At 34.1% G+C, this 14,538-nt stretch overlaps 1 protein-coding gene across 6 annotated transcripts in view; it reads left to right on the top strand.

Moving 5' to 3' along the window:
* LOC107041239 (segmentation protein cap'n'collar) overlaps positions 1 to 14,538 on the top strand; it is a 97,461-nt gene that overhangs the window by 15,258 nt on the left and 67,665 nt on the right. For all 6 annotated transcript variants that reach the window (XM_015261688.1, XM_015261689.1, XM_015261690.1 and 3 more), the window contains exon 2: positions 11,060 to 11,224. In XM_015261688.1, coding sequence (XP_015117174.1) covers positions 11,060 to 11,224 — 165 coding nt within the window. The remainder of the gene's footprint in view (positions 1 to 11,059; positions 11,225 to 14,538) is intronic.

Genomic DNA, 14,538 nt, shown 5'->3' on the forward strand with positions numbered 1-14,538 from the left:
TTTGTGACTGCACAGTCAGAAGAGTTCCTGGAAACTTTTTGTGCGTCAATCTGTCCCTGACTTGCGATTGAGGAAGCGATGAAAAAAAAAATTGAATAATTATGAACATTCGTAATAATTGAATGGAGAATGGATGGAAAATGTGGAGTTTGAGGTGTTGTATTCAAAGATTAGGAGCTTTCAGGATTTTCTGGGGAGAAATTCGCAGTATTCGTCATTATTTTTTACGGAGTTTGTCAATTAAAAATAGATTAGAAAAAAGAACGCTTTTCGCCGGATTTGAAGCTACCGGACACTTCCGCAATTATTGTATTAGGGGAGAATGGGGTAAAATGGACCTTTTTTAATTGTCAATAAGTTGAGAACAACTGAGTGGTTTTTCCAATTTTTTTTTCATTTCCAAGGTATTTTTAAGCTTCTAACGGAAATTTGATTCATAAAATTCGCACTATTCTATCAGGAGATACTGACAACGGACGATAGTCCGGTTTACCCCACTCGCGCGGGATCTCAACTTGTTACCAGCGCAGTTGTCTCTAAAATTCCGTGATTCGTGCCATAGATGGCGTTGAGTGAACGTTGGCCGCGGTAAAGCCTCAGAGCTGTGGAATAACACTAATCGTAGGAACAGAACATTTTCCAAGTCTCAAAATTTTTCTTGAAATTTTTTCACGCACTCACAGATTTTTTTTTTGTAAAACAATCGAAAAAATTGTCAATCTATGATTTATATTTTTTAAAAATTGTTTTATTGAAAAAAAAATTGTGATAGACCGATAAAATTTGACAGGAAATATCTTTTTTGTTGAAAATTTAATTCTCTATAAAAATTAGAAAAAAAACAAAACATAACACAATAAAAAAATTAATCTACATTGTATATTTTTTAATATATATATATATTTTTTTTTAATCAATGGTAAAATGATGACATTTCACACAAAATATATTTTGGATTTTTCATTGGAAAATTAATTATCTACAAAAAAAATCTCGACATTTTTACTTTAATTCGAAATTTGAAAAATAAATTTAAAATAAAAAGAAGTCGAATTGCAATGGCAAATTCATCAAACCCGTATCATTCGCTCCCCAGGTACAGAAAAAATTTAACAAAATTAAAAAAACATTTATAATACAATAGGACATAATTTCTGTTAAAAAATCATCATTTCCGTCATTGTTTTCCTCCGAAACAATTTGTTCTCACGACAAATCAACTCGTTCAATATCGTTCAATTAAAAAAGATCAAGATTCTAATCGACGGGTGACGGTGGTCTCGTATCACATGCCCCGTCAATATGTCACACATCTCAGAGTGAGAATTCGAAGGCACCAGCCTCCAGACAGAACTCCCCCCATTAATATCCGTCATATTGAATTCAATCCCCCAAAAATTACACCGAGAAAAAATTTTTTTTTTACAATTCCGTCTTTATTTCCATCGCGAAACTCATGACTGGAAAATTGACAAGAAAAAATCATCTTATCTGACGTTCACATTCGTCAGATAATAATTTTTTCGTCGTGTGACACAAATTTGAGACTGAAAAACTATTGAATAAATTTATTTAACTAGATTTACTTTGAGAAATCACTTTTTTGTCATAAACAAAATATCCTCGTCTTTCATGCAAGTACAATGTCTCTTGACGAAATTTTTTCGTCTCAGTTTACTTTATCAATTATCCAAGAGGAGGCAGAATACAAATGAACGACGAAAATTGAAAAATGATGTTCGAAATTTGTCGCCTCAGATCCGTAAAAATGATTAAACTTCATTTTTTTACGATGTCCACCTTTGAGACCACCTTCGGCGCTTTATGAGATTACCATAAACACCTTAACCACCCTGTTAGCCGACCATTTGAATACTACACGAATACTTTAGTCAGTCGGCTTTCAAGTGCGCCGAAGAGACATCGCTCCGCGAATGACTAATGATGCCGAGCGGAAGATGGACTTTTTTTTTTCAAAAAGGAGATGAAAATGGGAAGAGAAAGGTACGAGGGAGGGCGGTGGAAGTGAAAGCCCGAGGGGGTTTGTTGGTTGGAAATATAAAATTCGTATTTGAAAAAAAAGCTGGAAGAATTCGTTTAATTACTGCGGACGAAAGTAGCTGCGGGCGACTGTTAATTGAGTCACTCCCCTCGTCGCTCATTAGCGGATGAATCGATGCATAATCTTCATTATTGATCAATAATTGCGGGGATGGGATGTCCGTGGATAATCCGAGGGTAATGAGAGATCAGTTGTATTGAGAATCGAAGAGAAAGAAGTAATGAGTCAATATGGGGGAATTTTTGAGGATTAAATTGTTGGGAATGAAATTGTTGGTTGATTATTCTGTTTGAAATTTTTTAATGTCTAGTGTATTTTGAAAGAGATTTTAATAGCTCGCTTTAAGACACGAGTTCTCGCAGAGGCGCCACCTTGCGACGGCGTCCCTGCACTAATTCATATTTCTGTTTAGCATCATTTAAATTAATCTAGTCTATTTTAAGATGATGTTGAGGTAATTCTAACGTAAATAGGCATTTCTGAATAATGTCTTTAGTTTGTTGTTCAACTTAATTTACCATATCACTAGTTATGAAATTAAGACGATTTTAATTAAAAATTCTATAAGGCACTAGTTTAAACTAGGACGCCACCTTGCGGTGGCGTCTCTGTACTACTTCATACTCCTACTCAGCATTGTTTAAATCAATCTAGTTTATTTGAAACAGAAATTATGAAGCCAAAATCTGAAATATAAAATGAAAATGGACACGTACGAAGATATGCAGAATGGAAAAAATTCTGAAGCAGCACAATAAAATTTCATTTGTCTTCAAGATTAAAAAATGGACCCACAATTTTCCCCGGGATTAATTTTTTTTAATAATAATTAAAATTATCATCAATTATGAAAATAATGATAATTTTTTATATTGATGGGAAATAATTTTTTTTTTTAAATTTACGTATCTTCAAATTTTTTCTCTTCTTCAAATAAAAAAAAAATACATCATTTTGACGAATGCCATGACTAACTGTGTTGATCCAAACATCGAGCCCCGAGACTCCTCATATTTTGATTCGGATTTTTATATCGATTAGACTCCAGAGACCTCTCCTTTGAATCCCCGGATTTCGGGGGGTACATGCACCATCCACAAATCTGTAAACCATTTCATCCGTGAGACTCAGTGGAAATATTTTGACACCAGCGGATGTCACCGCGTGATCGATGCCCGTTCCCTCGTGATTACCCAGTGAATTGCAGTTCTAACGCGCGGCAGAACGAGACACAGGAACACGATTGACTGGAGATTTCATTCCCACGGATGTATTCACTGTAGTCTAGGTGCACGAGATATATGCAGAGAGAGGGAGAATTAATATTCAACAATTTGTTGTTGTCGTGTGGTTGGGAGAATTTTCGAATTAAATTCTTGATTCTTTAAGAATTGTTTCTTCATAATTCTTTAAGAACTAATTCTGTTTAATTATTCAAGAATTTATTTTTACAATTCTTGCAACAATTTTTCAAATAATTCTTTAAGAATTAAAGAGATCAACACTTTAATTACGAATTACGAAGTGAAATTAAAAATTAAGACTTGAATAATTAAAATTGAAAACTGAAGAACTCTATTCTCTTTATTTAAATTTCAAATTAACTGAATTTCATACAACCTCATCAATTTATTATAAAATTGAATAATACCTCGAAAAAAATTAATCAAATGTTGCAGGACAATTTGAAAATACCGCACGTTTTTTCAGCGACTCATTGGCCAATCAGAATCGAGGATTATATTTCGTCAGCAGTTTCGATATATTTCGATATAAAATAACTTCCCGAAACTCTCGTTCTTTGTAGATAGAAGATGGAATGCTTCAAATTTGAACCCCTCACCGAAAAGATTAGTTTTCTAATTTATTTATTCATCGAGTTTATGTATCCTTGGAATAACCGTGATGAGATAAGCCACGGATGTTATTATAGAGGACCCGTGAGGACAGAAATAACGTTGAATAGTGGACGGGCTATGAGTCAAGCTTGATTAATGATTTCGATCGTAACATTCTAGATGCGTCCACTTTCATTCCGTCAGTTGTACACTCTCCAGCGATTGCTATCGTAATTCCCCCACCCCCGCGTGTTCGCCAAAAATCGCGAGCGTACGGATTATCAAAACCGTTTAAATAATATCAGAATTCGAGGGGAAAAAACATTGAATTTTTATGCAGCGAAAGAAATAGTTTATTTAAACAAAATTAATTTTTTTTATCAAATAAATGATGAATTTATTCAAGTACTTGATGAAGGTTTATTTAACCTTAAACATAATTGTTATTCAAGTTTTCTTTGACATCCAATCAATAATAATTAACAATTAATTATTTAATTCATTTTAATTTTAATTTTTTTTTCACTTCATTTTTTTTTAATTAGTAATTAATAAACAAATGTTTCTTTACTCGAAATAAAGCCTTCATTAGCGGCAATCGAAATTGGTTAGATAGCGAAGAAAAGGAATTAATTAACATTTAATAATTTTATAATTATTAATTTATGTAAAAAATATTGTTGAATAACACAGAAAAATTTCAAGTAAAGAGTGAAATAGTCGTCACAAATCTTTTGTTCAAACTTAAAATTGATTTTTATTCATATCAAATCAATACTTTTTTTTATTTAACCAAATTTAACCAAACAGCTAAAAAAAATTATTTATATAAGAAAATGTTTCTTTCATTCAAACATAAACTTGATTAATTACAAATGACATTATTATTTAAACGGAAAAGACAGAGTTTATTAACATTTAATAATCCTTAATTTAGAATTGATTAGTTATTGATTTAATAATATTAAAGCACTTTCATTAAAATAAATACATCAATTCAAATAGTTTCAACTAAAATGTTGTTGAAATTGACAAAGAAAATGGTAAAATAGAATTTCATTGGATTCAAATGCTTTCTCTGGGTCTGAAGATATAAAATACCCTAAAACGAGTAAAATAAAATGACAAACATAAAAAAAAACATCTAAAAACAACATTTTTCAATCCTCACAACAAAAAATTTTCCACCTCAAGACGTTTTCTTCTCCGGAGACGAACGAAAAGCATGAAAGCGGCACTGGCGTCCCCTAGGATACGCGCCCCCCTCATTCTTCGATCCCGGCAGGATCATTAATCAAACTCCCCCTCTTGACCTCCTCCGATCCACGGATAGTCGTACTCCCCCACCATTGGATCCCCGGAAAAAGCGGCAGGGCCGCCATTGCCAGGGCTCGTCGTGTGCGCCCTCTCGCAACGCCAGGGTAATTAAAAACATGGAAATTAATGCCTCTGCGCCCTCACCGAGGGTTCGACGTCAAGACCGGCCCTTTGCGGAGGGGTGTGTCTCGACGAGGCTCGACTCATTACTTTCATGGTTTTTTTTTTTTTTTTTTTTTTTTTCGGAGGGAAAACATGGATCACACACGAAAAAATTGTGTTAGAAACCCAGAGAATTCGATAAAAAATTCTGTTGGATTTCTATCGAAGAATTAATATAGTTTTACTCCTCGTTTTTTTGATAGAAAATTTCCAATGGACATTAGTTTGTAGAAATAATCGTTAGAATTTTATTTCTCTGTAAAATTAAATAGAGAAACAGTTAATGGAAAAACCCAGCGAATTCTATTGGAATTCTATTTTGGTTGATTCTATTGAAGAATTCCGCAGTTTTATCCTCGTTTTTGTAATAGAGTGTTCAATAGAAATTATTTCACAGAAAAAAATCATTAGAATTTTGACTTTTTATAAAATTTCATAGAAAAAAAATTATGGAAAAACCCAGCGAATTCGATTGAAAATTCTATTGGAGTTCAATGGAACTTTCTTTGAAAAATTCATTAGTTTTTGGCTAATTCTGTTGGAGAATTCAATAAAAACAATATTCAATAAAAAAAATCATTAGAATTTCGCTTCTTACATTTTTTATTTGAGAATTCCTCACAGAAAAAAGAGGCTTAATGTTTAGAAAATATCACTGACTTTTAAAAATTTATGAAATTCAATGATTACAAAATTCTGGAATTCAGTGATTTTTTCACCTATTTCCAGTGATAGAAATGACTGAAAATAGGGAATACATTCCTGAAAATTAATGAAATGTCCCTGGAAATGAAATTTTTTTTCCCTGCACTCGACATAAATTCTCTAATTTTTTCCGCTCTATTCTCTTTTCATAAAAGAAACAAACAAACAAACAAAAAATTTTTAATCGAGGAATTTCCATAGAACCTATTTCAACAGAATAAAAAAATCGAATTCGTTAGGTTTTTCTGTATAGAAATTCATATGAAATTTTTTCGTGCGGGATTATGAACGGATGGGAGGTTTTTACGTTACACGGAGGAAAAACACGAAAATGATTAGAGAATGTGGAACATTTTTGGAGGGGCACTCGCCTGAGACGGGATTTTCTTTACGTTTGGGAGGACAAGGAGAGTGTGGGCATGATGTTTGGACACTGAAATATTTTTTTAAGGGGAATTATTATGGATGGAGAGAATTGAGGAGGAATTAATGGGGAATAAACGAGGCACAAACAACCTTTGCGGGAGATTTTGTAGTGAAAGGGAGGAGAAAGTCAGTTTTGTCCTTAAAAAATTTCAAACAAAATTATGAGACAATTTTAGACGACAGTTTTTTTTCTAATTCTCGGTACACTTCTTGGAAATTTTTCCCAAGTGCTAACTCCGCTGAAATTTAAATGAATTTCGTTATTGAAATTGACATTTCGATGAAAAAAATCAAAGGAAACTGCGAATTTTACCTAAATTTGAGGAATAATTAAATTGAAATTCACAGTTTTCATTGATTTTTTCATGAAATTGGGAATTTCTATGGAATTGTTTTCATCTTCAATGGAATCGTCTGTTGATGAAAATGTTAACAATAAAATGAATGAATAATTGTAAAATTTCAACCATGAAATTTGAGCAAATCATTTATTAATCATGAATTTCCCAAATTCACTGAAAAATCAATAGAATTAAAAATTTAATAATTAATGAATCCATTCATTAATTATGAAATAGTTCTTTGAATTCTGATTCTGTTTCTAAAACATTTATTCCGAATAAATACCGAAAATTGCAACGACCTTTGCGGGAGATTTTTTCGTAAAATGGAGGAGAAAGTCAGTTTTGTCCTTAAAAAATTTCAAACAAAATTATGAGACAATTTTAGACGACAGTTTTTTTTCTAATTCACGGTACACTTCTTGGAAATTTTTCCCAAGTGCTAATTCCGTTGTAATTTGAATGAATTTTGTCATTGAAATTGACATTTCGATGAAAAAATCAAAGGAAACTGTGAATTTTCCTTCAATTTGAGGAATAATTAAATTGAAATTCACAGTTTTCATTGATTTCTTTATAGAATTGGGAATTTCTATGGAATTTTTTCCATCTTCAAAGAAATCGTCTCTTGATAAAACTGTTAATAATAAAATAAATGAATAATTATAAAATTTCAATCATGAAATTCCAAAATTCTCTGAAAAATCAATAGAATTAAAAATTTAACAATGAATGAATGCATCCATTGATTATAAAATATTTCTTTGAATGTTATTTATTTATTCTAATAAAATGGACATAATCCTGTAAACCTAAAGCATTCATTCCAAATAAATCTCGAAAATTCTGAAAATCGTTAATAGTTAAGAATTCAATTAATTCGTGCGAGCATTTAGCACTGCGGAAGTAATAAGCCCCATGATTTATTCTGCTGCGCATGAGCCCATTGCGCCAAAGCAATTTTTCATCCCAATACATTACGATTTATTGTAGAACTGACGTCTTTGAGGTAAGAGTGCGGTCAGAATAGTAAAGAAAGGCTTTTTCTCTTTTCAAACCCAGAAGATGGGCGTGACGCACCCCCTGAGGCTCCATTAGCGGTCGATGCTACAACTTTGGCTCACCGCAAAGCCTTCAGTGCCATCACTTGCAACTATACCGCGAATACTAAGTAATTTATGGGGTTGTCGCCTAGGGATTTTCGAGAGACCCCTCAAAACCTCGCGCAGGTTGTGACTTTTGCTTCATTATTTTACAAGTTGCATCTCACAAATTGTGAAGTCAATAACTCACAGAGAAATGCATTTCAATTAAATAAATGGTTTATTTGGTCCCAATGAAGAATTGTTACATGTTGATAAATTTATTCTCTTCGTTGTCGAAACAATCATTTGTTTATTCTGGTGAAGAATAGATTGTTTTCTGTGAATTGTGGAGGCGATCGCTCGCAGATATGACGTAAATAAATTAAATCGAACTTTTTGGTTCAATTTAATGTTTTAGTTGTATGAAATTACTAATTAAGGCATTCTAAATAAATTCTGTATTAAATTCCAATTAACGATTTATCCGAATGAAGGATTATTACATGTTAAGAAAAATTTATGTTGTTTACAAAAATTTGTTTTCGTCGAAGAATCGTGTATTTGTTTCGAATTAGATTAGGTATTCATTTAATAAAGAAATTTTTTCGTCGTGGAGACAATTTTTGAAAAAATTTAGTAGGAAAATATTCGTATTAATAATTTTGTTGAATTAATTCAACTTTGTGAAACTTTCTACAGTTGAAAAATGTTTTATAACGATTTAAAATACTCTATTGAAAATTTTTGGGTGAATTTGCCAGGGAATTCTTTGAAAATTTTACAGCTTCACTGAATTTTCATGAAATTTTATTATTTAAAATTCACAATTTGATGAAAAAATTGAAGAAAACTAAAAATTTGAATTCAATTATTCCATGAAAATGAACACAAATCAGGAAAATTCATGTGAGCATATTCTCGAATTTTTAATCAATTCAAAATTCTAGTGAGTTTGGGAATTTTTTATTTTATCCTCCAAAAAGTTGAAATTTCATTGAATTTCACGAGAACTTCCTAATTTTCCTGTGCATTCCTCGTGCAATTCTTGAAAATTTAACAGCTCCATTGAAATTTCAAAAAATGTTGACATTGAAAAATTCATAACTTGTTAAAATCCCATAGAAAACTAAAAATTTCAGCTCAATTATTCCCTCAAAATTAATAAAAATTTATAATTCCACGGAATTACAGTTTTCAAATTTTTTCTAACATAACAAACCAACTTCACCCTTACGGCCGCCAAAATAATGAATTCACAAAAAAATGTCGCCATGTCAAAACCGTCAAAATTATTTCAACAAAAAAAAAGATTTACAAAAAAAAATAACATTTTCGATAATGAAAAAACCAACTTCATACTTGAGACCGTCCAAATGATAAATTCACAGTGAATTTAAAAAATGTCAACATGTCAGAACCGTCAAAATGATTTCAACAAAAAAAAAATTTACAAAAAGAATAACATTTACCGTGTTTTCCCCTGTCGGCTCGCGAGCCTCCATTAGAGACATTTAATCATTGACTCGAGGGAGTCAGGTACATCCCACCATTCGAGGAAAAGGGTTGTTGCGTTAGTTACGGGTATCCTCCATCCCCCCGAGAACCCTAACGCTGTAACAAGATTACCGAGCAATTTGTAGGGAATGCTCAGCCGATTCTTCTTGCCGAAGAGTCCTCCGTCGGGAATTGATCCGTTGCAGCGTCTCTGCGGCCCGACGAACTCTCGATTTTCCTCCTCAAACCGCCCTTCCTCGTGGCGCAATAAAATTCTTCATGACGATAATGTAATATTCATGTTTACTACAGAAATGCTAGCGGCGGTGGGACGTGTTGTTAGGTGCGATACATGCTGCGATAGTGTATGGGATAGACTGTGGGCGCGGCGTGGCATGGATCTCCCGCTGGGTCGAGTCAATATGGCCGACGAGTTTGAACCCACGCAAAACTAGATTAATCGAATAATACATGTATTCAATTTGTTTGAATATTTGTGGGGAAACAACGGGTATTTAATTTGATTTTCGAGTTGAATTTGACCTTTTGGAAATGTTGGTTTCACTTAATTAATTAAGTCACTGTCATTCTGAGTCATTCTTGCCCCAGAAAAATGGACTATTTAATTTGAGTTATTTATTGAATTAATTTTGTTGGAATTTAATGGATGGGTTTATTCAAATCGGTTCTAATGAAGATTTTGTTCAAACTTGAACCTTTTTTATTTCCTTTTTATTCATGTCATGTTAATAGTTCTATTGAAATAAACAAGTGTTTTCTTGATGCAAATGAAGACTATTAATTTGATATGAAATCATTATGTACAGCAGCGGCATCAATAATTAATTTAGTAATATTATGAGAAGTTACACGTGACAATAATTAAGATTTACTCGTCTCCATTGAAATTTGAAAAATAATATAGTAATTGCTAATTAATTTTTTTTCAATTGACTATTAACTAAATAATTGACAACATGGAATTGTCAATTAATTATTGAGCAACGGTTTCTAAATGTCATAAAAGTATTTTTCGATTAGCCAAATAATCGTCAATCTTCCGAACTTAATTATCGATTGATAAAATAATTCGGAATTTGAAATTTAAATTGATTATTGATAGAAATCATTCAGAACTTGAATATTCAAATTGATGATTAATTTAATAATTAAAGAATTGATGAGTAATATCAACAATTGACTCACTCAAAATTTAACTTTAATTAAACTTTATGATTATCCCAATGTCTTATTTAGAGAGCGAAGAGAATGACTTTATTATCGTGTAAAATTCCCCATTTGGAATAAATGAATAATTTATTTCCCATAATCAAAACACCTTCAGTTCACATCTTCGTTCATAATTATTTCCCGGTTGAACCTGGAAGTGAAATTGGAAAGTTGTCATTGTAGTCTTCCCACTGGTAGTAGCAAAAAAATACAAGTAAAAATGATTCATGCAGGCGTTTGAACCGTGATGATTGTGTCAAATGACCGGTGAAAATCGTTGGATTTGTTCCGGTTAATGCCCGGATGTTTTATAATTGAGGGAATTGACTGGCTTCATTACTTAGTGCTGGGTCATCTGGTGGAATTGTTGGTTATTGAATTGTTTGTTTGATGTTGCAGGATATGGATCTCATCGAGGTGCTGTGGAAGCAGGACGTCGACTTGGGTCTTCCTCTCGTGGATCCGGATCAGACGAGTCAGAGTCCCTCGACTTCGGAGAAAAATTCGCCGGATGAGATTGAGAAGCTCAAGACCTTGGAGGCTATCAATGCAACCAAAATTGAGGTAATGTAGACCAAAACATGACCTTATGCACATTTAATGCAAATTGACCCAGGCGCGGACTCGCGATTTAACCCCTGATCACGAAAATAATTATTGAAATAATATTAAAATGCATCAGACGTTTTTCCTGTATGCTTTTTCATGTTTAATAACATATATGATTGAAATTTATCTTGTGGAAGAACGAATAGTCGAAATTAGTTTTGGGGCATCAGCCAGATAATTAATAAGAAATTATTCGTGTGAAGAGAGCAGTGGAAAGTCTTTACTGAGCGGATTTAGCTACTGCGCCACCTCGCGGTGGCGTCCCTGTACCTAGTCGTCGTAACCTCTATTTAATATTCAATACTTTTTGAAAATACAGTCAGAGAGAAAGGAATTACAACGGAATTTCGTAGTTAAATTGATAATTAAATTATGTCGAGGGAAAAAGTTGTTCATTTATTTATAATTATAATTTCTGGAAAATTTCCACGTAAAAACAAATCGTTTGACATTTTCATAATGTCTTGAATACAAGTCACCGAATTTAAGACATTTGTTTCCATTCAAGATCTAGAATTTCCAGAATGCATGTCTTAATGTCTTAATTTCAGACACTTCTTTTTCTACTGCATATATTATGATTTCATTAGAACCAAATTAGTTATTTAGCCAGTCATTCGTCCCCCATGACGAGAATTCCATCCGACTCATGATCAAAGCAAAATGACGGACTGAGTTTTGAATTGTCCATCGTCTCAGTGGAATCCCGCTCCTGCGGGGTGGCTATCTACCCGAGATATCTCGATTGTAAATTCCTCCGATGGAGATATCTGGCGTGGCGCGCGCACCACAACCCCTTAATATCCATTCAGGACATTCCAGATATTACAACCTTATTTCTCGCGTGATCTTTCCGATAACGGGGACATGGGGACAACTCGGGGTGGAATGGGGCTTTATCAGTAGTTCAGCAGCAATCGGTCAGCCCCGGGAGAGTGCACTAAGTCGACGGATCCTTGAATCGACCGGGAGATTAGACACGTCCAGTAAAGCCCGTCCTTATAATCTTTAAATCTCCTCAATCCGCATATCGGGTCTCATCTTCTGTCCTGTTTTTAGGCCTCTGACTTGGCGACAAATCGCTCTAGTTTTTTCGGTTGAATTTTTTCTGGATAACCACTGACAAAAGATCGAACACTTTGGGACAATTCTTATACCCTAAATACAGATTCAGATATTTTTTGGAAAAGGTTTGCGAGGCAAAATGAGGACCGAATAGCTACAGTTTTGGTTCGAGAAATTTGTATGAATGACTCAACGAGATTCCTATTTGTCTGTCGTTTCGGATATTCATTACTCAAATACAAGACATTCATTTTTGAACAGAATAACGATGACGATGTGGTAGCAACCCTGCAACTGCGAATGAAGTATTTATCATTTAGCTTCAGTTTATGAGAGATGTTCACATCTTGAGACCAAAATTTTCTGCATCAGACCAGTTTTTTTATCTGATAATCTATCATAGACAGATCTATAATTCATTGGATTATCTCACTATTCATATGCGTAAATTTCGCGTGTGTGAATAAAGCAAGTTTTTCCTGATAATGATCAGAAAAGTGTCTGAATCAAACAACGGATGCTTCATTCGTCATGAAATTCTAATTCGAAAAAATCTCTAATTCTAATTCTAAAACAATTTTTTCGTTATGAAATTCTAAAAAATGCACATAATCTCATAAAATTTTATCAAAAATACGTGACACAATAAATCATCAACAAGAATTTATCCCTCGATACCCCCCTCAATTGTTACCGATATTTTGAAAATTAATGAACACAGGGATTAGAGAAGTGCATCTCGCCCGAAGATCTTCAAAGGCGACTGGAAATGTTGGCCTATACCTCGACTTTACAAAAGGCCCACCCGACAATGACTCTGCATTGAGCCTCCTCGAGACGTTGTTCCTCAGCTCCTCATTTTTTCATATTCGATTTTCATCCGTCTCTGTCCGCCACACTGGCCCCATTCTCTCCCTCCTTGTCTTGTATTCCCGCTGGAACGCGTCCTAAGTCTTTTGTAACGAATTATACCGCCCCGGAGTCGGTTGATTGTCTATCGATAGAACTGTATCAATACGGCTCTGGACCGTTCTCCGGAACAAACCAAACATGGGGAAAAAATCTCTTGGAGAAATATTGGAATGCGGTGTAGTCATATGATTGATATCGGGGGAATATAAAAACGGTAAAATTCAGAGTCGAAATTTATCTTGAGGAACAACGGATAGGGGTTATTGTTAGAGCATCAGACGGATCATTAATAAGAAATTATCTGTGTGAAGAGAGTAATGGAGAGTCTTTAGTGGAAGAATTTAGTTGCTGCGCCACCTCGCGGTGGCGTCCCTGTACCTAGGCATCGTAACCTCCCTGAATCATAGCTGAGAATCAATGATTACTTAATATTTTTTAAATAGACAATTAGAGAGAAAGGAATTATAATTGAATTTTGTAGTTAAATTTATAATTGAATTATGTCGAAGGGAAAAGTTCTTTATTTATCTATAATTATAATGGAGGGAAGATCCTTCTTTATGTGTAATTAGGGTTTATTAGTTGAATTCGGTCACTGTCTTAGGCAGATTATTGATAAGAAATTATTTGTGGGAATAGAGTAATGGAGAGTCTTTAGTGGAAGAATTCAGCTACTGCGCCACCTCGCGGTGGCGTCCCTGTACCTGACCGTCATAACGTCCCTAAACGATAACCATCGAATGTAGTTATTTGGTCCTTATTTTACATCAAAAAACATTTTTCGATACCAAAATCGGTACGCGAGTACTGGAAATGAGATTTCGTGCTTCCACAGAAGAAATCAATTTTTTGGAACAACTCCAAAGCCGATAAACACACACATATATCCAGCATCCACCGAGAGAGGGAGGTGCTTCGTCGATATTAGATGATAAATGTTGGGCAATCGCGTATACTCCGATGGAATAGAAAGAAGGGTGCGTTCCCAATGGACCAGTTCCTGACGCGTAAACGTGTTATGTACGTGTGCGAGTGGAAGAGGCTGGGCCACAAAGCGTAGCCGGTAACACGAAGGAGATTGGAGCAGAAAAGACGACCGGGGGGGAGATTCCAGGGGGGGATTCTGGGGATGTATTAATGGTTCTGGAAATTGAAAACGCGCCAGGCGAACACAACGAGAGTGGGCGGCACTCAACGGCCTTTCGCGCTCTTCCCCCGTCCTTCTCCCCTTCTCTCATCCATCTATCTTTCTCTTGTTGATGATGCCAGGGGGATATCTTCGAAATACTCAA

Source organism: Diachasma alloeum, unplaced genomic scaffold (assembly GCF_001412515.2).
Source record: "Diachasma alloeum isolate Michigan unplaced genomic scaffold, Dall2.0 Dall_scaffold_00359, whole genome shotgun sequence".
NCBI lineage: Eukaryota > Metazoa > Arthropoda > Insecta > Hymenoptera > Braconidae > Diachasma > Diachasma alloeum.